General features: G+C 35.3%; 1 protein-coding gene across 5 annotated transcripts in view; it reads left to right on the top strand.

Annotated features, from left to right (window-relative positions):
- LOC145673308 (uncharacterized) overlaps nt 1-27,184 on the top strand; it is a 529,331-nt gene that overhangs the window by 1,187 nt on the left and 500,960 nt on the right. For all 5 annotated transcript variants that reach the window (XM_081742911.1, XM_081742918.1, XM_081742924.1 and 2 more), the window contains exons 2-3: nt 11,973-12,091; nt 22,788-22,941. In XM_081742911.1, the coding sequence (XP_081599037.1) occupies nt 11,996-12,091; nt 22,788-22,941 (250 nt within the window). In that variant the 5' untranslated portion in view covers nt 11,973-11,995. The remainder of the gene's footprint in view (nt 1-11,972; nt 12,092-22,787; nt 22,942-27,184) is intronic.

Raw genomic sequence — 27,184 nt, 5'->3', positions numbered from 1 at the left:
CATACTCATGGAACGTTAACCTGAAAGATTTAATTTCATTTTGAGCAGAAAGCAGCTGCTTTTTGTCATATGCATTCTCTGTGGACGAGAAGTCAGGGATATTCAAGAAGTGAAAAATAAACGACTGGATGTAGAATCGAAACAAGGTCTCCGACTTATCTTCGAATCCCATGCAAGTACGTTTATGGTGGGTAACAGGGTTACATGCGTAGGATCGAAACTGCGTAGCATCGAAACTGCGTACGATCGAAACTGCGTACGACCGAAACTGCGTACGACCGAAACTGCGTACGATCGAAACTGCGTACGATCGAAACTAAAACCGGCGTAGGATCGAAAACAGATAAGGTTTTATGATCGAACAATAAAAAAACAATTATTTTATAATCACAGAATATTAAGTAATAGTATTTTTTTGAAGTTATATAGGGAAAAATCGGAGTAGGATCAAAACTGTATACGACCGAAACTGCGTAGCGTCGAAACTGCGTAGGATCGAAACTGCGTACGGTCGAAACTGCGTACGATCGAAACTGCGTACGATCGAAACTGCGTAGCGTCGAAACTGCGTAGGATCGAAACTGCGTACGGTCGAAACTGCGTACGATCGAAAGTGCATAGATACGAAACTGAGAAATAAAATAGTGACAAATATAATTAAATAATCATACAGGGGTGTACCCAGGAAGTTTTCCTTGGGGGACTATGACTTATTCAGGAGGACCAAAAAAGCTAAGTCTTGTCTCAGCAGGGAGAAAGGAGAATCCTCCCCCCAAAAGCCACTACTTCTGATCAAGTTGGCAAATTCCTTGTTCAGAAGATTGCCGTTAAGTTCAATTGACTTAGCTTAACATTTTCTTAGTTACCTAGTTGCTGTGAATTGTCACTTCTTTTATAGACTTTGCAGGTGGCACAATCGAAGGTTCATGTAATTAGTTCAAGTTTTTGCTAGTTTGGGCTTCGTCCCAAATTTACTAACTTCCAGGGTTGTTTTGTTTAAAACAAATGATTAAAACTTTTTTTTAACAATTGATTTTGTTTAAAACAAATTTTGTTTATGTTTTAAACATTTTGTTTTAAACACGTTTATTTTGAAGACTTGTCTTAAACATATGTTTATTTGCATTTTATTTTATGTTCGTAAAAAAAAGAAATCTTCCAGAGCAAGAGAACTGTCCAAAAGTGCTCCCCAATCAGAAGACTATTTTCTTCCCATGTGAATGGTTTGATTTCTCGTGGCTACAGCAGGTCAATGTGGTGATCTACAATTTATTTTGTCTCTTTTCCCCCTTATTTTTAATGTATATTGTATTGTTTAAATGCTTCTCAGTTAACTTGCGAGAAAGTGTCGTAGTCGAAGGTTGGACTACTTATAGAACTGATATTAAAAAATAAATAAAATAATTATCACGGAAACAAACTGTTGTGTTGTATTCATTGCGACGTTGAGGTTCTGAAATTAAAATATCGCAAGCATTCGTTTGTACAGTACATGTTAGTTCTGTCTCCGTACAACATGGAATCGTTTAACATGGATTATGCGTGAAGAAAAGAAGGACATGATTTGATACAAATTTATTAGAGTAACTCAAACTCAATCAGGTAAGTAAACGATCAAACGAGTTTGTCACAAAACGTGTAAGAAAGAAATGGGTGGTTTAGTTCCAAGAACGAAAATCATTATAAAAAATGCAATGCTTGCTAAAAATGGAAACCCAAACAAATGGTAAAAATGTTGATCCGAAAATTGCTTCTGATGAATCTAACGTCAGTGGTGTGGCTGAGATGCAACTGGAAACTTCAGGTAACAACTAATTTTGTATCAACAATATCTTTTTCATTATATTATGAAAATTTTATTTCGTACCTCTTCCCCACCACAGTTCTAAATTTTCTTTGAAACTTTACAACTTGGCATAGCTTGTATGAAGAGACCAGGTGAGAAACGCAAGGTATGGCAGTCGATCACGTAACTAACCAAGTGTGATACTTATTATAACGTTAGTGCTGAACGTCAAGGTCTGGGACAATTTGATCTCAATTTGTTTGTTTGTATGTATGTACCACGCTACAGGGTGCAATATTCAGTCTTTTAACATTAATTTTTGAGGATAGAGACACGAGGCGTCGGAATTTGCTGTATAGATTTCGACTGCGATCCCACGTAAAATTTCAAAATTAGTGGGTCAGATCCCACTTTAAACAAAAAGCCCTGTCTAATATAGCCTTGCTACTGATGCAAGATGTAATCAATCAAACTAAACAAACTAATTTTATATGTTTCGAACAAACTTGGGTTGCAGGATAAATTTGGCTTCAACTCAACATTTAGAGCACAAGGGACCCAAGTTCATTTTCAGAAAGGTTCACTTTTGCTCAGCAAACGTAATATCTTCGTAGCATAGGGTATGAAATAAATGAAACAAAAACCACGGGAAAGCGTGTGGACTAGAGTTTCATAGGACAACCGCTAGACAAGGGCGTTGACGGAATGGGGAGGAGAGCTAATTTTCCCTTCCCCCTCCTTGCTCATACATTTAAGATATTAACATTATACTTGTATTGTGTATGTTGCAGCGTTGGAATGATTAACAAGTCAAGCTCCGAATGTCATAGTCAATGATGCATAATTACGTTACATAAATGCAGAATGTGTCCAAAAGAATACATCGACGTAAAATGTCATATTTTCACAACCACGAATCCGAGATGAAAGAAAGAAAAACTACCTGAAAAAAAGGAATCTAGAATTTTGTATGATTGCCGCTAGATAGGGGCGTTCGTTTAGAAATCATCCGTCTTCTACCCTGAATTTCAGATTTTTGGGGCAGTAATGCAGATTTAGAAACATTTTGCTTAGCAAAGTCCAACATTTAAAAATTGAAGTCCTTGCACCGAATAAATACGGATTTTGATCATTGGCCGTAAGGAGCTATAGGCCTATATTGCTTTCTTGTATAATTTTTTTACCCAGGGATTTCAAAGGTGGCTCTACTTTCGAGTTTCGGGCCTGCTTAAAATTCAGGAAATTGGACCTAAGCAACTTCCCAGTTTTAATCATCTGTATGTTCTTCGTATTTATTCGGTGTAATTACCTCAGGCTTATTCTGTTGGACTTTGCTTATCAAAAGATTTCTAAAACTGTCTTACCGTCCCCAAAATCTGAAATGCAGGGTGCGGATGAGGGTGGTTGCCCTCCTGTTCCACTGACGCCCTTACTAGCGGCTGTCATATGAAACTATTCCACGCCTTTTCGCATGGTTTTAGTTACATTTGTTTTGGATTCTTGACTGCGAAGTATTATTTTTTGAAATAGAATTCATTTGCTGAGGAAAACTGAAGTTTATTGAAAATGGATTTGGATCTATTGTACTCTGAACGCCCCAAATATTACCTTTCGTCAATAAATTTTTGACTCAAAAAACAACCAATTACATAGACTTGCAGAAAATATAAAGTTAGCACAATATGAAGTGTGCTTCAAACATTACTTTTCGAAAACGTAGCCCTATTATTATAAAATAATTTTATTAGCACCAGTGTTATGAAGTAGTAATCAAATTTTGCAACAAAAATCTCACCCGCCTCCACGAAACGCTAGCTTAGCCCCTAAAGGCATAACTACAAAACTTTTAGAAGCGGTAACTCGAAATGATTTTCTTTATGGTTAAAATAACCGCACAACAGCATTTCTGGTAAAATTCTAGCCCTCATGTAACATGACACCATTTGCATTTGAAATTTCGAATACTAAGCACAGATGTTCGCCATGATGCTTGATAGCACCATCTGATGTGTCAGACCACTTCCAAGATTCATCATTCTCCCTCAACCCGTTGTCAACGCACAAGGATGGTGAGGACTTTTGTTTTGCCATGTATATTGATAGATTGTGTGAAACCTCTATAGTTGGTAAATTTTAAAATCTACCTTAAAAGCTTACTATATCCAAGAAAATACTTACTGTATGAGAGTCACTGGCAAGAGGGTGTAATAAAAGGGGTCGTTATATGAAATAAGTTGAAAATTACTAATCTATACGGAAATGTTCTGTACCCAACACTGTGTAGTCTTAAAGAGAATAAAATAAATGAAAAGATCGGTTGAAAGAGCAAAAAGTCTTAATAAATACGTGATTACACGATTTTGAAATATGTTTAAAATAATATTTTAAACTGTTCAAAATGTTTAAAACATGTACTTTTACTTTTTTGTGTGTTTTTTAAAACATCTTTAAAACATTTTAAACACTTTTTTCATGTTTTAAACACGCGTTTTGTTCTTTTTTTTTTTTTTTTTTTTTTTTTTAAAAACTATTTTTTCCAACCCTGCTAACTTTTGACCAAGTTGGAAAATTAGAATGCGTTGCTGCCAATATTTACTTAAAAGACTTCCGTTTCTTTCAATTGACATTTGGATTAGCATTTTCTTACTTACCCAGTTGCTGTGATTTTCAATTTCTTTATGAACTTGGCAATTGGCAAAATTGAATGTTTATATAATCAGTTTAGTTTTAAGTAGGTGGGAATTTGTCGCCAGATACAAAATTTCTCATCCTACGGCCTCGCGCCTCATAAACTTACTAACATACCAAAATTCCTAGTTTTTATTCCGATTTCAATTACGGTACCTAAAATATGAGATTTTGTACATCCAAAAAGTCTATTTAAATTACACAGTTTTTTGTCTCTTTAAAGCTGCTAAAAATGGAAAATATTCACTTTTGGAAATTTTCTATATAGTCCCAGGAGGCTAAAAACTTTGCCAAATTTAATCCTTGTAGTTCTACTGGAAGTGCCTATACTGTAAAAAATCGTATTATTTCAACGACATGCCTATGTGTTAGCACGATTGTGTTAAAATATAACACAAACAAGTGGTTAGAACAACTCACTCTCCGTTTGGAGTTGTGTGTCAAATGCCGCTAGTTGAAATGACACACAGCCTGTGTGTTAACACAAGTGTAGAATCTTCGGTGTTGTTTTCTGCGTGATTGCCATATATGTTGGGTATCTAATTATAAAGGCTTATGAACTGAAGCTACAGGCAAACACAGTAGAAAGATATACTTAAACAAATCCAAGTATACGCAAAATTTCAAAATACAAACCGCGCGATGTGTTTTCAATTGTTTTACAAAATGTTTCTGAAGAAACCCTAACAGCACAAGATGTGCTAGGCATGTACCATTTTGGTGTTCTAAATTCATCTCCCACATTTGATGCATTTATTGCTTCTTTTTCAAAGCGGTTGTGTACTAGAAGCAACAAACGCATCAACTTTATTAGATGGCAACTGGCGCCGATCATTTGAAAGTGAATATGGAAGAACTACAAAATAAAGTAAATAGACAGTCGTCATTTTGTAATAAAATTAGGTCTACATGGCGAGCAGATTTTATCCCGAACGGTTATCGTCGAATATACGCGGGTTAAAGGAGCACTCTGATTAGCCAAATTCAAAAGACCTTAAGAATTTATCCCTCTACAAGCGACGGTTTACGTGTTATAGGCTGCCAAAAACATGAAAAAAGGAATTTTAAAGGTCCATAGCTCCAAAACTATGGGACCTACCGCAGTCGGGTCAAGACTTAACTTAGGAACTAGTATGTGCCCTATCCAAAAATGCGTATGTCAGAATCCTGAGGTGCTTCCACAACAATTTTTATAGAGGGAGTTTAACTACGGGCCTATGATATAAAGTATTCTCCAACTACCTCCATAAAAATTGTTGTGGACATCTTAGGTGAATTGAATTTTGGACATCTTAGGTGAACTTTGGACATCTTAGGTGAATTGAATTCTGTATGGAAATGGAAAACATTTCAGTTTTATTTAAATCTTGGAAAAGAAACATTCTCTGTGTGCAAGAGGTTAATCTATACACATGACGATACATCACTCCAAATGTTTTAAACATATTAACTGGCAGAGTATATAGTTATCCTGGGGGCAAGAAAACAAAGGGATTTTTACTGAAATTAAAAATCGTAGTATGGTGGTACGTACCATACGCATGAACTTACTTTGGAGGAGGGGTCCAAATTCAATGCGAAGATAAAGTATTTTCAGATTTGTCAATTTTCGAAGTTTATGTTTATAATTCCGTACCTATACGTCCGAGCGCAAGTGAACTACGTCAGTCAAACATCGGTCCTTACTGAACAAACTTGGGCACAGATCGTTGCAATTGCGTAATTAGGAGGCGCACCATAAATTCGTATTTAGGTTCTAAACATCGTGTGTGTGGGTTTTATCGGGGTTCTCCCGTTTCCTTCCACTTTTTTCATTCCACCATTTCATTCATTTCTCATCATCAGCGTCTACTTTAGCCTAACCGGCATAACCGTAGGACGTGAAACTAAAAGATTTCATTTCATTTCATTTTCGTATTAAGGTTCTAATCCTTGATTTTTCTCACTTTTATATTTACCATAATCTATTAATTTTTAATTACTAGCTTCGTTTATTCAATATCGACATGATACTTTCAGGATATATTAGTGGTGGGCTAAGGTTTATTTGAAGATAGTTGCATCTGTCTCTTAGCAGTATTTCCAGCCATAGAACTATTTATTTCCAGACTTTTTTTGGTAAAAATTTCCTTTTTTCCCTTCTAAAATTTGCCTCTTATTTCCTTCTCTTCTATTGGCTACATTGGAACGAACATACCAGATTCTGGAAGCCTCATCCTTGACTTACACAACGCACTATAAAAAGTTTCACTTGGATAATTGGGAACACTACAATTCCGGTCTTACAGTATACCATATTACATAATTTTAAGGATAATAGTGACTTTCTAGGAAAAATGATATACTTTTTAAAATTACATGCTTAATTTGAGAGATATCATCATGATACTAGCTGAATATATTATTGGTGGGCCAAAGATTACTTTAAAATTGTTTGCTTCTGAGTGGTAGCAATGTTGCCAGCTACAGAAAATGTTAATTGTAATTGTTTGTAAAAAATTTGGGAAGTTTATCCTTTCCCCCCTATTATTTCAGTGTCCTTGGCTATATTCAAACCAACGTACAACTGTCTGGAATCATTCTTGGCCTACAAAACGCACCATAGAGGAGCACGATTGAATAATTAGGGAAGACGGTGAACCACCATGTATGCTGATTTTTGCTTCTGACGCGTAAGAAGTGCCAAAATTTGATGTGTATTATGAGAGAGTTTTTTTCTTTCTCTCTTTGTATGGCAGCCAGCGACTTCAGGTTTTTACTGTACCTTGTCAACATACCAGAAAATTCTTTTTTAGGTGACTTGAACCCCTGTGGCTTCGGTGTTCCCAGCTAGAAAAAATCATGAAATTCGGCTAGGGATTTTTTTTTTTAATTTCACTCCTACATTTTTTCAATAATCCCTCCCGTTAGCAACACTGCAATCTAACTTACACCAAAAAATAGCCATGTCCCTCTTCTAAAATACAAGACGTAAACGATATCAATCGGGATAACAGTGTTTGGGCAATAAATCATTAACTGAAAGTCTACCAAAAACCCCAAAATCGATTTTGTCCCGAAAGGGTTAATGAGATATGCGCGCCAAAGATTTCGGGCTCTAATTTAACGTGAGCCCCCCCCCCCCCCCAAAGTTTCTGGGCTGGTCCAGAGAATGAATGGCCTACATAGTACTGTCTACGGGCTCGATAGGCTACCAAATTTCAGCTTTCGTTCTCCCATAGTTAATGTGATATAGGCGCCGAAAATTTGGGGGCTAACTTCACCAGAGCCCCCCAACTTTCTGGGCTAGTCGAGATAAAGATCGATGGGCTAACAAATTTCATCTTTTGGGCCAATATAGTTAATAAGGTGTGAAAATCAAAGTTTTGGGGCGTTAACTTAACGTGAGCCCTTAACTTTTTGGGCAAGTTGAGATAATGAGTGTACCAGGTACTAAACTTCATGGGCCTTCCAACCCATTATTATTTAGCATTTGGGGCACTCAAGGAACACAGATACAGAGTCTCCAAATGTGAAAATGAAAATGCAATCTTTAAGTTTTATGTCCGACTGTCATCCTGGGTAGACTAAAGGAGACGCAGATGATGAGAATAAATGGAATGGTGAAATGAAAGAGTTGTGGGAAAGGGAAACTCCAAGAAAACCCTCACACACGGTGTTTGTTCACCACAAACCCCACTTTGCGCAAGTTGGTATAGAACCAGGGCCCCGCAGCATGTGTGAACCCTCTGCCACTAAGCCACTGCGGCCCGGAAGTCCTCGAGACGAGACACATAGGCGTATACCTAACGTGTAATTTGTTCGTAGCGGGAATTTCTGTTATGGTATAGTTAATTACATACAATGAAAAACCGAAAATGTGATGTGGACAATCGCGAACAAGCAATAAACAATCTGCGTGATTTGTTTTAGATTTCGGAAAATAGGTTCTGCCAGATTTACGCTTATCGACTGTAATCGTTTATTTATTTATTTATTTATTTGGGAGGGAAGCAAAGTATAATACATTTCAGTCATTACACATGCAAAGAGATGTTTTATGGTAATTGTTTTTTGCTGAAATATAACTTCGGTATCTTTTATACGTGTTTAGGAGCTGAGATTATTATCTAATAATTATAAGGAAGATACAAGTTTTTTTTTTTTTTTTTTTTTTTTTTTTTACGAAGATACAAGTTTTTCACCTTCGTACAACAATTCATGTTTAATAGGCGTATAGAAGGGGCTCATGCCCAAAACATTGGGACTCCATTTCTGGGGCCCCATGTTGGGGGCCCGGTTCCTGACCACCACTGTGCTGAGGGGAATCGGATCTTTCCAACGTCACCATCTGTATGCAACAACTCCATGCTGAAACGAGAAATAGAGTGGACTCAAGCCCAACATTTCGGAACCACATTTTCTGGAGCTTCGAGGCCAGGGCCCAATTTCTGACATTACCGCTTTCGTTAATCGACCCCGACCTTTCAAACGCTAACACTATAGTACAACACCATGTTAAATAGGCAAATAAAAGAGACCTGAACCCAAACTTTTGGGATCTCATTTCTGGAGTCTCAGGTCCCGGAGCTTTCCAACACCACAATATGTATCCAATAACTCCATGCTTAAAAGAAAAATATAATGAAGCCAAGCTCAAAATTTCGGGACACCATTTTTGGACCTTTGAGACAAGGGCCCAATTTCTGACGTTAACACTGTGCTCAGACGACCCGAACATTTAAAAACTTCACCACCCACCCACATACAATTCCATGTTTAATAGGCGTATAGAAAGAATCCGCGCCCAAAACTTCGGGACCCCATTTTTCTGGAGCCTCATGGCTGGGGCCCGGTTTCTGATATCACCACTGTGCTCGGGAGACCCGGACTTTTCCAATGCCACCATCTGCATCCACTAACTCCATGTCTAACACGGCTTCCCCATTGTAGGAGGATTTTGACGAATTTTCTGCAGGTTCTTTACAACTATTTACAACGTTTCAAACTATTCATAAGAAATGAAATTTCAATACATTAGAAACTATGTTCTTTTAAAATGTTCAAAATGGATGACAGCATTGATTTCCAGTAATAGTTGTAAACTTTCGTAATTTTATTCTCTATTTGAATAGTAGTTTAATTTCGAATCTTTTACGGTTAAAAATATTTTTGTGAAATGTAACGGAATACATTGAAATGCTCCTACCCTCACGGGTACGTGTTCCAATTATAAATCGATTTGAGGTTCAGCGTACAAATGAGAAACTCCCAAAGCGAAGTACAATATTGTAACGTTGTTGACATACATATGAATAACTGGTGATTAGGTCGTTAAGCTGTACATAAAATCATATAAATTTTCATTCATATTACGCAGACAAGTACACACAGAACAGCATATGAATCTTTATCTGACTTTTGTTTCTCTAACTTTCTGATAGCCTTTAGAAATAATATCTTTACAATCGAAATATTCGTTAAACATTATTATTATTATTATCCTTCAATATTCATTATACATCATATTCTTCATTACTTTAAATTCTTCATATTACATAACTATTTTACATTATATTCCGTCGAAGCTGTTTCAAAGTTAGTATTACACTTCTGACATAGTCATCATTACAAATCATAATTGATTCTCAATCCATACGCCTGTAACTTGTCCATCCTACCTGCAGTGTGGATCCTACGCAGTTTCGACGCTACGCAGTTTCGACCGTACGCAGTTTCGATCGTACGCAGTTTCGACGCTACGCAGTTTCGACCGTACGCAGTTTCGATCCTACGCAGTTTCGACGCTACGCAGTTTCGACCGTACGCAGTTTCGATCCTACGCAGTTTAGGTCGTGTGGAGTCCATGAATATAACCCTAATTTATAGCTGCACAGGTTAAACAAATTAAAGAGAGAGAAAAAAAAATATATTTTTTGAGCGCATGATTAAAACTTAAATTATTTCAGGGCAACTGCGTAGGATCGAAACTGCGTACGGTCGAAACTGCGTAGCGTCGAAACTGCGTAGCGTCGAAACTGCGTACGATCGAAACTGCGTAGGATCGAAACAGGTTTTGAGCTGAATTTTTTGATCGTGACCTTGGGTGCCAACCACTACACTACTTCGTTCGCTTTACTGATCAGTTACCCACTTTCGCACTTAATATTGGGTTCAGCTAGTCAAACCACGTACATTGTGTCACTATTTTTGAGTTTAACAACCCAGTATGCATATTTTTAATTACCTATGACTTTAAAATTAGGTAGGCTATTGTGTAATATGTGGACCAAAGAAATGCCACATATCATGTACAGATGCCAATTTTATGAAATTCAAAGAGAGAAAGGTGATTGACTGAATCGGGAATCAAACCGTGTTTTCCATGCTGGCACTCTAACCGTAGTATGAGAAAAAATCGGTTGTTTCTTTTCCATTTATCATATAATATGTAATTCAACTGTTCTATTGATCAAGAATATAGAAAGCTGGTTTCCCAGGCGCAAGATCTAAATCTAAAATTAATAAATAAATAAAAACTCACTAGTTCTAGGACTTGCCGAAAGACAAAATACTTACTAACAGGAGTGTTGGCACAGTTCTTGTTGTCTGAATGCCTAAACACTGACTTTAAAAGTCAAAATGACTAATTGGTGGAGCGTAGTGGTCATCGGTCTGGGTTCGATTTCCGGTCTGAAATCCAGAATATCATTATAGTTTAGCTCACGAATCTCTGCCCCGATTGACGCCAACGAAGAATTTTCTTCAAGGCAGACACTATTGAAGTAACTGAAGTATTATACTTTGTGAATTCAAAACTGTGAAGCTTTACTGCCGCAAGAACAAAATATCTCTTGAACTACAAACTAAGTTTTTCTCATCGACAGTGACAATCTAAGATTTTAGTTAGAATGAATGTTGTATGAAGCAGTTTTTTTAAGTTATTGTTATTAAGTTACTTAAATAATTACTGCATTATTTAAGGACATGGATTGATGCATATTTAATACGTTAATTTGTAAACGGGCTTTTTTTTATTTGCCACATATTTTGAGTCCAAACTTAGCCACGATTCAGAAATGATGTAAAAAAAAAAAAGCTATTTTTTCGAACATATAATTTTTACTATAAGTAAAATTACAGTGAGTTTGAACTGGATGAAACTAGAAAAATAATCGAATTCGCTCTTTGGATAATCGTGCTGGTGCCTTCATCACTGAGGTATCGAAATCATATTCAATTTACTAGCGTCTGGTTTTGTGGATACCTCTCTGTTAATTTTCAACTAATTGTTTGTGTAAGAAAATGGTTACTTCTTCCTATAATCAAAATATTACTTCATTTCCGAAAACTGGTAAGGCTTAGGTAAATTTCACGAAGAACTTCAACAATGTATATCTTTGATAAAATTTGCAGTAAAATGTTATTTAAAAAAGAAAAGTATGTGATTAATACGTCCCACTTTATACCATTTTTTTCCTAAAGTTTAGACTGTAATATTTATATTTGTACTTTTCAGCTGGGTCCTAATCAAAAAGAAGAATGTCGCTCATTGCTCAGCTAAACTCACAAGTGGTCCGAGTGCCAAATTTACAGATTTTGATACCTCAAAACCTTAATTTGAGTGTGCCGCAAAAGGTAAGTTCAGTTATTAATATTGTTATTATTTTAAATATTTTGCGTTCGTTAAACACATAACAAACACATCGTTCAGACTATAGCTGGTGCTCACCAGCTTTCCTTCAATTATTTCTTGAACCACTACATGTCAAATTAACACATGGTTTCGGATCGACTCTTGCATATTGTTGTAATCTTTTATAATCTATCATCAATGATCATCAATGTGTGGAACAGTGGAAAATCCAAGTTGATTTGTAAACCGGTTTCGATATTACAGGGCCCATAAGTTATCAAAATTTATCAAATATTGCGTGAGTGACATTTGTTCGATTGCATTTGCGGCTGATCTAAAATATTTAGGTCGTTGGTTAAGGTGTTTATTTTAAAGCTTACGAAAAGAGCTTTCAATTTTTTTTTTTTTTTTTTTTTACTTTACTTTACTTTACTTTACTTTCAAGAAATAAAACTTTTGAATTTGATTTTCTCAAAAAGCCATATCGCCCTCAGAAAGCAGAGAAACGTGCTAAGCGCCACTTTCCTTGATTTACAACTAAGTGCATATCCTGACTACCCATTTCATGTTTAATGTTGTGAGGAAAGGAGACAAGTGATACGAGACAATATGAAAGGTCTGCTGTGAAAACTGAATCCTAGAAGAAAGAAAGAATCGGAATTGATTAGTGTTTCTTTCATTTTTATTCATCTGGGAAATTTGTATTTTGGCGCTTAGCACCTTTCAGCTTTCTGCGGCGATATTTTGAAAATTTTCAACAAACTATAAAACAATATTCAGACTTGTTTATGTATCCCAAAAATTTTATTTTGGGATCAGAATGGAATAATTTGTTACAAGATTTTCCACTTCCAAAGGTGGAGTTGAAAATCGCATTAATTTAGGTTCTTAAGAGTAGGGAAGAAATAAGGATGTGTTAAAATCAAATTACTAACCTACCATAGTGTGAAAGAAGAACATTGACCAGATTTCTGTCCATATTTGGAAGTTCAGGTCTTTTTTGGATACTGCTTATAACTTACTTTTGAGTTAACTGGAAAGTTTTCATATGTTCATCTTCGACAGGCAAAGTATATCGTTGACCTGTTGGAGTCACAGGATTCACCTCACACAGTACATTCACTACATGAATCCACAGAATATCTAAAAGGTGGAGATGGGCCATCTGAATAGAGAAATTCTACTTTCAGGGGTGTAGCCAGCAGGTTTATGTAGGAAGGGCCCGTCGTTTTTGAGGGGAGGGGGGGGCAGCTACAAAGCCAAAAGAAATTACGTTGCAGCTAGTGCTTTTTGATGCCTGAAAAACCCGGCAAATTTTGGTTTCCTTCGGGAAACTAAAAAACACTGGTTTCCAGCTTCTTCTTCTTCTTCTTCTTATTATTATTATAATAATAATAATAATAATAATAATAATAATAATAATAATAATAATAATAATAATAATTATTATTATTATTATTATTATTATTATTATTATTATTATTATTTGCTTTTTGTCCATAAATATATTCCAGGTAGTTTTTATTATGTTTAACCAATAATTACTATCCCGGACCAAACGTTATACCTTTGTTCTTAACTATTTTAGTTTAAGCCCTTATACACAAAACTTATCTGCATAAGGCTGATTTTCTTTGAAATTTCACTTATTTTCTTTAAGATTTCCTAACTAAAATAATTATTTATTATTCGTGACTAAAAAAAAAAAAAATATTTTATTAACATCTAAGTCTCATTTCTTGTTCTAGAGGCCGTCCACATATTACGTAACGCTATTTTTGACCAATATTTACCCCCTACCTCCTGCTTGTCACACTTTGTAACGCAGGGCCAAACCCCTCCCCTTTGTTACGTAACACTTTTTGATCTTTATTTTTTCATTATTTTGATTATTTTAGGGGTTATTACAATAAAAAAACTATTTTTTAATGGCAGAACTTTTTATTACAAAATGCTTAAATTATTGTGAATATATTTGTAGCGTTTTTCGCCAACAAATCAAAGTATTAGAAAATGGTATACTGGTAATAATATTTTATCCCCATAAGGTTATTTAATTAACTAATCCTAATTCTTCAAAACTACTGTCGTTTCCCCAAGGAGATCGCACCCATCATTTTAGGTCACTGGTGATTGGCAAGGAAAAAGTACTGCGGAAGATGCAGTTAAAACAGGATTTAAAGAAATGACATCGTCCTCTTCTTCCGAGATCCAGGATGCTTCGTATATTTGAAGTTCGCCAGTGTTAACGATGCAGAGTTCTGTTCCTCATCGACCACAGATTCGAAGTGGCTGCACACGTGAAGGAGCAGGGAAATCTCGTTTGTAAACAAGCTTTCGAGCATCTTCTTTGGAGTTCGGACTTCAGTTTACCACTTTACAATTTTTTTTCCCTCCTAAATCAGTGCGAGAATGCGAATAAACTCGATTTCTTCAAAAATATTCAAATCCAAAAATAATAATAAAAAAGTAGTACGACATTAATATCCTACGAATTTGGTTTTTAATATCTTTAGGTCTGCAAATCGTGCATTATTCCGTCGCGGAAAATATTTCACGAAAAAAAGTTTTTTCTGTTTCACATGCGAAACTTCTTCGAAGGAAAGAGTGGGTAATGATTCGAATCAGGAGTTTTAAATAATATTCTCAGAAATAGCGATACAAGTAGGAACGCAAAGGAATTTTAAAGCGGTGGTTACGATCACTAACAACTAACTCCAGAAAATCGTGGGACGTAAATGCAATGCTGCGATAACCGCAAAACGGAGTTTTATGGTATTGTAATACACACAGGGTTCTTCACCAGTCATGCTGGTGTCTAGTGCGTCTTCGAATAACTTCTGTATGATTCAGTTTATATAGGCTATAGTTCGCAACTTTCCGAAATAATGTAATTATTTATTTATCTATATATATATCTATATATACAGGGTGAACGGTAACTACGTGGACGAACTTGGACGGGTGACAGTACATCTTAAAGAAAGCAAAAAAGTCCTAGTGAACATGGGGGAAATTCCGTCCCGTTTAGGAATGACAGTGTTGAAAGCGTGGGAACGTGAACTTCAGAGGCCAACAGCTTGAAAACAATACATCGTGTAGAGTGCGGTTAAAAATGTCACTTAGAAAGTCATACCTACTCTATTGAAAAATGCATATTTGAAAATGCAGCTACGTGTGCTCACGGGATTAACAACGTGTGACATTTCTTTCCTTTACAGCATGTCCGGGAAGCCCTCCGTTCCTTTGGGGAATCCCGTGCGCACGCATAGCTGCGTTTCCAAACATGCATTTTTCAACAGGGTAGGTATGACTTTCTAAGTGACGTTTTTAACCGCACTCTCTACGATGTATTGTTTTTAAATATTGGCCTCTCAAGTTCATGTTCCCACGCTTTCGACACTCTGTCACTCCTAAACGGGACGGAATTTCCCCCATGTTCACTACGACTTTTTTGCTTCTTGTTAGATGTATTATCACGCCCAAATTTGTCCATGTATATAATGAAATGACTACATTTGTAACAACTCTTGAGCCACACGACTAATTTCGATTAAATTTTAACGTAGATGAGGTTCGAGCCTGGAATGGTTTTTATACCTTCACTTTGAAGAGAAGGGGAAGATATACAAAAATGATCGAAAATGGCCAATATTAATGTCGATTCATAGTTTTCGGAGTGGCTGATATGAACAGTGCCACTTCCGATGCCGTTTAAATCCAAGTTCAGTCCCCATTAGTACTCCTAAGGGGGATGGTGACATGTAAAAATAATTGAAAATTACCGATTAATTGAAATATCCATACTGAAAAACGTCGTTTTTCACCAAATTTTTCATCTGATATAAGTGGGTTTTTTTTAATACTAGTTACAGCATATAAAAAATGTAATGCAGGCCTAGTTACAAATCAGTTTAGTACCATTGTTTTATGGTAGTATTTACAGTACCTTGTTGAAACGTTTGTCTTCAAAGTGTCAAATATAAATCGCAGTAAATTGTGTAATTTGCTGTAAAAAAAAAATACAAATAAAAAATAAACCATACTGTTTTCCGATTGGTATGAGGAGGAGAGACCATACTATTTTTCGATTGGTACGGTGAAATAGTATTTTTCCGTAAATTATTAATTGTATGTAAACTTTGTTATTTTTAAGTGACTGAAGCGAGGTATTCTTACAATGATGTTTTAAAAGCTGGTCATTTGGGGGTCCAGGAAATCATTTGGGGGGCCTGGCCCCGATGGGCCCCCCGTGGCTACACCCCTGTCTACTTTCATTTCATCTTTTCCCAAAACATACGCCAGCTACTGCCTGTTGTTACAGATTGCAGTTATATCCACTTATGTCTACTTCCAATAAATTTGGCAATACAAAAATACCTTGACAAAAAGTTTGGAAGTATCTGAAGCTGGAGGAATGAACACGTGAAATTTCTGTGTCCCAGGAATTGTTTGTGCTTTGTTGAAGCGATCTTGTAGGAATGTTGCCGACTCAGTGAACTCTTCTTGACTGACAAATATGAAATGCGCTCCAGCAAAGTTTGCCATTGCCCAGGCAACAACAACAACAACGAAAAAAAAGTGAAGAATTGTATTAATTGTATTATCACATGGATAAGTAAAATATGTAATATTAAGTTAAAAATAATTCTGAATATCAGACATATACTGGATATCTGATTACACAATGGCAAGTTCATTACTATTTTTTCTGTATTTTGTACTTTACATCCAGTGGCGTACGCAGAATTTTATTAAGGGAATTCAAGTACTCAGTCTCGTATCTTTTCAGGACAAGTGTGATTTTTGTATATATACATTTATATATAAATCTTAATATAATAAATATTTATTCTTCCATAATATAATGAATAAAGTTGGGAGGTTAAATCCCGTTCCTTGCGTATACCATTGATCATATCAGAAGTTAAGGAATGCTTTCAAAGTGAAAAATCGCTAGAGGCCTCGAAGCCAGGGGATTAATTTTGCGAAAAAAGGGGTGCAAAGCTGATTTTACTGTCATTGTAGATCTGACTTCGATTTTCTCGCCGTCTAGCCGTACGTTTGCCCTTTCCTGTCCTGCTCTTATGCACTTTATCGCTTTGGTTTTCTTCATATTTATCTTCATTGTGCATGTTTTTTCCACTTGGTCGTTCAGGTTTGAAAGTGCTTCCTGCAAGTCCTTTTCGTTTTCCGCTATCAATGCTACATCATCAGCAAACTTTATTGTGCTGAAAACTTGACCATTTACTTTTACTTCTTTTTCGTTTTTCTCAAAGAATTCTTTCATAGCCTCTTCTATATAGACGTTGAACAGGAGAGATGAAAGTCCACATCCTTGCCTTACTCCTTTACTTATTCTTGCTTTCTTCGGATTTCTTCCTATAACAGCTGTCTGGTTCCTGTGAAGTTGGTATATTATTCTTCTGTCTCTTCAATCAAATAACATGGGATAATAAACTGTTAGATAATGTTAAAAATATAGCTGATAGTTCACTTAGTATTTTACATATGCATATTCGTAGAAAAATGAAATGAAATGAAATCTTTCAGTTTAACGTCCCACGATTATCCCTTAAGGTTGATGGAGACGGATGATTAAGGCAAGTGAATGATGATGAAAGAATTGCTGGAATGAGAAAGTGGGAGGAAACGGAAGTACCCCGAGAAAACCTACGGACATGATGTTATCCACCACAAACTTACCTGTCCGGGAATCAAACTGGGAACCCCACGCACCTGAGGTAAACACTCTGCCACTGAACCATCGTGCACCCCATATTCTGAGAAGAAATCATGTTACCAAGTAGGTGAAACTCACAAAGTGCAAGTAAATATTTCTTTAACGTTATAAGCCAAGAATGTAGAGTACCAATAAACAAAACATAAATAGACGAGTTATTCTGATGATATACGACATATGTATTCAAATATTGATGTATCCCCTATGTACAATTTTCAGCACTTTACTGAAGGCACATCATTTCCAAGTGTTTCGAAAATCAGAAAGAGTTTGTTAGTTTACATATCTGGAGAAGAGAGAGAGTCAAGTAGAAAACTATAGCCACTGAGTGTAATATTTTCATGTGAAATAATATTACAATAAATGTTTTGTCTTAGAAAACTAGCAAGGATTTTTCACACTTGGGTCAACATTAACTTAATAAACTATGTGATGCATTCCATAAGAAAACAAAGTAGATAATGTATATATTTACTTTGCTAAAGTGTTCGATAAAATTAACCGTGGCACCTTGCTGCAAAAATTTTCTTACTTTGGTATGTTTGCTCAAATATTAAATTTCGTAGCTTCGTATGCTAGTAATAAAAAAGAAAAGAATACGTAATTTATAAAAATGTGGAATATTTGAAATACCGACATTTCAGTTTTTTTGAAATGTTATTTAAATTTTGAAATTCCGCAAGGGTTCAATTTAGGACTTATTTTTCTTGTTATTTATAATCAACTTACCGATTAAGATTTTTAAAAGTTCAAAATATCTGTTATATGCAGATGATATTAAAATATGAAATTTAGGTAGTGTTATTGGTATACAATTAAGATTGGTAGTGATACATGCATGTGTAGAGTAGATGCTTATATCATATCAAGAGAATAGTGTATTCAATAAAAGACCAGCTAGTCACAATGAGTCTCAGTTTTTCATTTCATAGCCATATAGAAAACATGCAAGTAAACGGTTGGGATTTGCAACTACAGATTCAAAATATTTCCGTAACATCTCAATATTCCAATTAGATTTTTTTACTGTTAGTAATTAGGTTTTTTTCCTGTAACGAAGCTATAAGGTTTAATATTTGAGTAAACATGCCAAAGTAAGGAAGCTTATGCCAAAGTAAGGTATCATGGTTAATTTTATCGAATGCCTTAACGAAGTCAATAAATACAATATCTATCTTATTTTCTTACGGAATGTATCATATACATCCTAAGTATAATTTATTAAGTTAGGAAATGTTGATCTAGCTATGAAGATCATGATTGCTATTTATCTGACAAAATTAAAATATTGTTCTTTTAATAGAATACTTATCAGAAATCTCTCCAGGGGCAGATTAAACAATTAAACACAGGGAAAGTGTTAAGATAACTATATTTTAAAAAGTACAATATGTATTTTTATAAAAAAATAAAGTACTTTCGTTGCATAAATGAAGGAATTTGGCTTTATATAGTTAAGTAACAGAAGAGAGTATTTTGAACAAATATTTCTTTATAGTGAGCTCCTTCGTGGCTAAGCGGTTAGCGTACGCGCCTGTGGCGTGGGAGGCCCGGGTTCGATTCCCGGTGGGAGCTCATGTGGTTTGGATTCCATGTTAATCAGTAGGTCCCCTCTCATATAGCCTCGCTGCTGAAAGGAACGTTAAACTCAAAATCAACTCAACTGATTTCTTTATAGTGATAAATAAGATGATACATACAAAACAGTTACTTTTTAAATAGAATTAGTTTCAATGTAAAACAAAATCATTTAAGAACTCTTTTATTGTAGAATTGTTATCACAGGAACGAATGTATAACAATATTAATCACTTGTAAGACCTATGCTCGAGGCTTAACGAAATCGTAAAAGCAATACAAGATGCATATAGATTTAGTGGAAATATTATAAATGATAATAAGAAATAAAAAAAATAAATAAATAAAATGAGTTAAGTAAAATATACGAGTGAATGAAAGATTTTGTTAATTCTAATGTAATATAACTTTCTCACACCTACCTTATTTAACATGATACATAATAGAATGTAGTACGATGTAACTATATTTAGCAGATAATTTTTTCAAATTTGATAATCTGTCCTTTATTTTTACTTTGATGATTTGTAAACACTGAGAATACTGAAATGCTATTTTGCAACGATGAAAATAAACTTAACTACTGACAGTGTTGGATAAATTTCACGATTAAGAAAAACATTTTTGTTGATTATTTTATTTAAATATATTTTTATATAAATCACTGGACTTTTTTAAACTGATTAAAATTTAAATGATGTTCCTTTCCTTAATTGGTAATCTACAGGGCTTTCAGGTTTATTAAGTACCGTTAGAATAAAAGCGAAATCAAGAATTTCCAAATATTTATAATGTTTCATGAAAGATGTTTCTCACACATGACAGTTACTCCGTAGCAGTACAATATTGTCTATCTTTCATCTAAAAGCGGACGCGGTTACCATGATTTTGCAAATTCAGTTCACAATGATCGAACGAATGAAAGATAAATATATGGTAATCTTAATTTTTAAAGCATTTTAATCAGTAATCAACCAAAGTAAAATATGCAGTGTATAATATGTTGCTATTTTGCGAACTGCAAATACTTTGCATCGCGCTCCACAGCGAGTGTATAGCTTTTTTAAAGTGTTTTGTCTATAAATTGAATACATATTTATACTTCTTTCTTTATAACTTTCTAATCATGAATATCGACATCTTTTTTGCTTTAAAATTGTAAAATTATTTGAGGTAAACTTGCATATTAGTATGAATTCTACATGAAAATGAAATGAAATGAAATCTTTGAGTTTTACGTCCAACGGTTATGCAGGTTAGGCTAAAGGAGACGGTAATTATGAGAAATGAATGAAATGGTGGACTGAAGAAAGTGGGAGGAAACGGGAGAACCCCGAGAAAACCCACGAGCACGGTGTTTGTCTACCACAAAGTCCACACGGCGCGAGCTGGGATCGAACCAGGGTCCCCAAGCACCGGAGGTGAACGCTCTACCACTGAGCCACCGCGCCCCCAAGAATGAATTCTACATGAATATAAATATTTGATTTAAAGTTATCTGCTCTCAATATGATAAATGTAATAGCACAATATGTAATATGTAAGATATTTTAGCAGTAAAGTGTTTCTAATCAATATATTTTTTTTTTATTTTCCGTTCTGTTTTTTAACAACTAGCTAAAATGTCCGATCTTAGCAGGGGAAGAATAGGTTTATGATAAACATCTGAAAGGTATATTTGAACCCACCCCCTTTCCCACCTCATTGGGATGGATATTTGATCGAAAGTTTAAAAAAAATCCAGCCCGGCCCAAATCTTCAAAAATTCATTTCAAATGGTGAACTCGTTATTCTTTGCGAAAAATTTATCGCACCCCTTCTACCCTTAGGAAATGCATTTCAGTCAAAGTATAGACTAATGATAAACACCTAGGTCAATCCGAGTACTAACTATGTTTAAAAATAATTTTAAAGGGTTCAACAGATTTTGGTACACGTGACAATTCGATAAAGAATTTATATGCCGCGTTCCGTTTCCTAACATGAGAGAATCGTGAGATACTCAGTTTTCGGGTTATCTGTTTAACTCTCTTACTCCCTTAGGATACAATTCTAATGAAAATGACATGATAAGAAATCCGGTTCGAGTCAGGTACTGCAATTCAGTTGCTTTCCCGTGATGATGAGAAAGAACGGTGATCTAATGTTAATATATTAAGAAAAACATTATACAAATTGCCTCTGCCTCACTTAAGAAAAGCGAAATTTCCTAAAACAGTAGGCCACGTGTCCACGCACTTCTTATAAGGAGCTTATATGCGAAATTTCATTTTCCAAACGCGAGAAACTCGTGAGTGAAATACTCTTATTTTTGGCATGTATTTTAAATAACGCTCCCCCTTAGAATAAGCATTTATGAAAGTGATATGATAAAATTCCAGCTCGAGACAAGTGCTATGTTCAAAAATTAATTTCAAACAATTCAGCAGTCTTCTTGTGATTATGAGACAGACAACGTTGATTTGAATGTAGGAGGAAAAACGTATAGATATTCCCGTTTCCCTCTTTAAGGCGGGAATTTTCGAAAGCGCTGGGACATGTGCCAAATTACTTTTAATGTTGAGCATATATGTATACCGAATTTCATTGTCCTAACTTCAGAGGGTCGTGAGACCCTCTGTTTTTGACATAAATTTTAAATCCTCCTCATGAATTTTCCTCAGTAATCAGCTAAAAATCCGCTTGAGGTAAGAGTATAAAATTAAGTACGTTGTCAAAAATTCATGGGCCATTAACTTTAATTTAAAAAATTAGATAGTTTGTTTAAACTTGCATTGTTCAGATCCTACCATCACATAGTACGGTTAGTTTCAGACTGACATTCGATTAGTGTCCAAATATAGTCAGAAATGCTGCATTCTATTTCAGTTTTAGGCAAAATAAATTTAATTTAAATCATTGATTTTTTTAAGTCATCCAATTTAATGTGCATTGATTTAAAGGGAATTAGATGTAGTTGAGCTTAGAAGAGTGAAGCTGTACAATGTAAATTTTGTGAAGTAAAATCATAACTTGTTGTTTTTTTATCTATAGGTTATTGTAATACATAAAATTTCTTAACCTTCTTATTATATATGCAAGGCTTGAAAAATCTTGCTTGCAAGTACTAGCCAGTCAAAAAATCTACTAGCCAGACCATTTTGCAGTCACAGTGTTTACACAGACTTTACTCGCCAAATGTAAAAAGGCACTCGCCACTGGTGAGCATGCGAGTGGATTTTTCAAACCCTGTATATAGGTTTAACGAAGATTATAGTATAAAGAACTCGAATTATTAGTGGAAGTCTGAATTTTTTTCACAGAAGTTAGTTGTTTGTTACTATTTCGATTGCTAATAATTCTCATGACTGATATTTTATCTTCTGTTTCTACATAAGGTTACTGTGGTATCGGTGACGGTCGGTTTAGCGTTACTTGGCTTCCTTGCTCGATATTTGCGCAGAAAGAGAAGAACAGTCAATTCTTCTTCAAACAAAAAGTCTTTGCGGCGTTCCAAAGGTCAGCACCACTCTGTAAGGAGTCCAAACGGGGGTAAGTACTCATAATTTAAAACATTTCAGTAGTTTTCCAACAATTCAGATTGTTCGAAACACGTTAATCTGCCTTCACTGTTTGGCTTGTTTTGTGGTGACAGTATACAGGGGCATCATATGGTGGCAGGCGTATCAATTGCTTTTCCTTGAAAATGAAATGAAATCTTTAAGTTTTATGTTCCACGGTTATGCCGGTTAGGTTAAAGGAGACGGTGATGGTGGGAGATGAATGAAATGGTGGAATGAAGAAAGTGGGAGTAAACGGGAGAACCCCGAGAAAACCCACGAGCACGGTGTTTGTCCACCACAAATTCCACACGGCGCGAGCTGGGATCGAACCAGGGACCCCAAGCACCGGAGGTGAACGCTCTACCACTGAGCCACCGCGCAACCCCCCCTTGCCCTTCCTTGAATTTGATATATACATACCGGTATATAAATTAAAAACGCTAAACTGTAGTTTTCGGTGGAGAGTCCTCCCCTCCCTTCCCCTTCAAACAAATCAAAAACTTAAAATGATGCCCCTGCAACTTAACGGATGTTATCTAATTTAGATAAATATTTGTTAATGTATACCGAGATTATTTAAGATCCTTAGTTGCACTCCGAACTCACATTTTCTGACTTTTGGTACATAATGGAGACACATTGGAAATATGATAATTTTAGAATCAAGGGCGTTAAATGCATTTGATTTAATAGAATATGTGTTCAATATTCATTAAGAATTATTTACCTCAAAGTACCTTAGATTATCTATTTGTGAACGTTTCATAAAAAATGTTATTGCCTTCCTCGGTACAAATCTTTTTATTTTTATTTTTTTTTTAAACTAACGTTGTTTATGAAAGTACAATCTGTTGATTATCATCTTCCGAGCAATCAACAGGATGTAGTTCCACAGACAACTGTAGTTTTCTGAAAAGATATGTACTGAGGAAGACAATAAGTTTTTGCTGAAACGTTCACAAATAGATAATTTTGGATGCTTTCGGGGTAAATACTTTTAAATGAACGCTGTTAAATATTTATAAAATGGTATTCAATGAATTAATATATCTTTTAAAGGTTTTTTATGCAGTAAAAAAAAAAAAAAAATGCGAGGCCCGCAGTTATAACGTTGTAAACTGCCCACAAATTTCTTGTTATGAAATATTATGAAACAACAAACTGGAGCCATCTGTTAGTTTGTTCAAGGTTTTTCCCCCTAACAGTTACGACATTTCTTCGGTAGGAGTTTTAGGTAATCTAGAGGTTTATTTAGTTCAATTGGTGCTATCCCGTGTGGTCTATGGCGATTGAGGCCTGGGGACCTCAAGTGATTGTATTAGTTTATTTAACATTATTTGTAAATAATGGATGTCTTACTGTATTGCGAAGTTATTCATTGTCTTTGCGCTATTCGCAAAAATTATATAAAATAAGTGGAGAACGTCGTGAACAATATTAAACACCAATCAATAAAATTATGTAGTCGCATGAGAGGATGATTCAAATTAACAAAAAAATAAACACCCGGATTAAAGAACACATTAGACAATCAAAAAAGTCACAAGAAGAGGGTATGTCGGGAGTGTCACTTCACCTATAACAACATAGATACAATATAAGACAGGGTAATGTGCTAGGTTCAGGGAAAAAAAAAAGATCATTCTTTATTCATAAATATAAAACAGCTTTAAATTTGGATTTTGGCAACATTGATAAAATCTGGCTACCTACCTTTGATGTATATTTTGGATCTGGCAACAGTGACGTAACATAGACACCGTCTTCCTTCAACTCACCTCTTTCTTTCGCTCACTGTGCTCTGCTCGTGGTTTTAGTACCCATCTCTCACGTATTCCTTTTTCCATACCATATTTCTCTCATCCATTTTTATCCTTGTTACGTTACGACTGAAGATGGAACTAACTTGTTGTTCCGATACATCTGGAGAATATTTAGTTTTCCCGCGGGAGATATACTGGTAAGTAACTAATTTTTTGTTAATAGCAATCAATAGAGTTTAATTAATTTTAACCATTAATTTAGAGTTAATACTGTTCATATGAGTCGTTCCGGATAGTCAAGGAGAACGCAACAAAGGTGGAATGCACTCTGAATGGTTGAAAATAATGGTTCACAAAACCAAGAAGGACGACTTCCACAAACTATAGATATAAGTACGAGAAGTAGCTGCCATAGAGCAATTTGGTACGAAACACCTGAAGTGTAATTTCCGAGCTTTCAGATTCCATGTAACTTTAGTTGAATTCGCCCTTACTACCTAGAACGTCTCGTATATATAGGCCAGTTTTTAAATAAACGTATTCTGCGAATATGGATTAATGCCTTATTTTCAATGTTATTTTGATGTCAGCTATCGTTTCGTTTCTGAACTCGTACATTTTCTTATCATTATCATCTCGCCTTCTGTTTGTAAATATATTTTTTTAAAAATGGTATTGTACCAGGGCTGAAAGGATGAAGTCCAGACTGAAAATATAACAAATTATGCTGTTTGCAAGAGATGTTGATAGAGCAATAAACCCCGATGGAATCGCATTTCCATTAAGAATAAATGAAAACATTAGTTCTAGTAGCTCAGATTTAAAACATGTACTTAAAGCTAGTTTATTATAGCTATTTCAAATAATAAGTATAAAAGAGAATGAAAACTGATATTTCTCATAAAACTCATAAGAATGGGCATTGAGCTTTTAATATAAATAAAACTCACTTAATTCAGATTAATAAAATGAAGACTAATTGGGTTGAAGGTGAAAGAAGGAGAGTAGAGTTTATTTAAATAAAAGGAATATTGAGCACTAGTCTTAACTTTGTTGTCGGACCTGGCTGAAGTAGTTTAGACGATATGGATGAAATTCCGTCAAAACTGCCAGAGGCGATGAATGTTAGACTCCAAGTGGATTACTCTCAAATTCAGGAAGATGTGAATTCGCTCTCCTGGATGGTTTCTGCAACGATGAACCTCAAAGCTGAGTGGAGCGAAGTCTTCTCCAATATGTTGCTCTCTCGACATTATCCTAATCGAATTCAATCACAGCTGCCTCTTAATCGAACTCCATGACGACTGCCTCAATGATACGTGTTTCCTGTGGTTTTGGTCTAAAGAGGTTAATGACATATGCGTTCATTCAATGATATGGCTGTTGCAATAGAGAATGACAAAATGAAAATACAGGTTTACACAAGTTGTCAGAGGATGTACATTTGAAATTAATGTTTTGTATCGACTGAATTGAAGATATGAATTAATTTGATGTAATTTGCTTTTAGACATTGAAATAAACTGTCCAAATGTTTGTTATTAAATTTTATACTTTTTCAGCTGTAGCACACATGGTTGTGAGATACTATATAGTACTGCGTTTTTATAATCCTTGTAAGCTACTTGCTTATCAATTCTGATTAACTAACTAACTCTATGGCCTATGGAACCCGGAGGTTCAGTGCCGCGTTCACAAAAGCTCTCCACTGACTTCTATCCTTAGCTAATTGCATCCAGTTTCTACTTTGTATTCCTATCTCTGCGAGATCCATCTTAATATTGTCCTCCCATCTGCGCCTAGGTCTTCCTAATGGTCGTTTTCCTATGGGTCTACCAGTCAAGACTTTGAAAGCGTTTCTACTTTCTTCCATTCTAGCTACATGACCTGCCCACCTAAGCCTCCTAGACTTGACGACCCTAACAATGTTGGGTAAACCGTATAAACTATGTAGTTCCTCGTTATGAAGCTTCCGCCATTCCCCATTCTCGTTCCTCTTGGGTCCGAATATTCTTCTCAGGATCCTGTTCTCAAATACTTTCAGTCTATGTTCTTCCCTCAGAGTAAGCGACCATGTTTCGCAACCATACAGAACAACAGGCATGATTATCGTTTTATATATTTTAAGCTTCAAATTCCTCGACAGAATTCGCGATGACAAGAGATTTTGAACCGAATAGTAACACGAATTCCCTGCTTTTAGTCGACATTTAATTTCTTCGTGAATATGATTTTCGTCTGTTAATATTGATCCTAAATATTTGAAAGTATCTACTTTATCAAAAGTATTATTTAATATTTTAACGCCTCCACAATTTGCCGTATTACGGTCCCGACGCACTTCCATGTATTTAGTTTTCTCTGCATTTACTTCTAAACCCATGTCCCTGCAAGCGTTTAATAAGATCTCTGCATTTATTTCTACTGTTCTCCTATCATCCCCTATTAAATTTACATCATCAGCATATG

This window comes from Thermobia domestica, chromosome 2 (assembly GCF_964235325.1).
Source record: "Thermobia domestica chromosome 2, izTheDome1.hap1.1, whole genome shotgun sequence".
In the NCBI taxonomy this organism is placed as follows: Eukaryota; Metazoa; Arthropoda; class Insecta; order Zygentoma; family Lepismatidae; genus Thermobia; species Thermobia domestica.
Note: the sequence above shows the minus strand (reverse complement) of the source record. Positions and strands in the feature narration are given on the sequence as shown.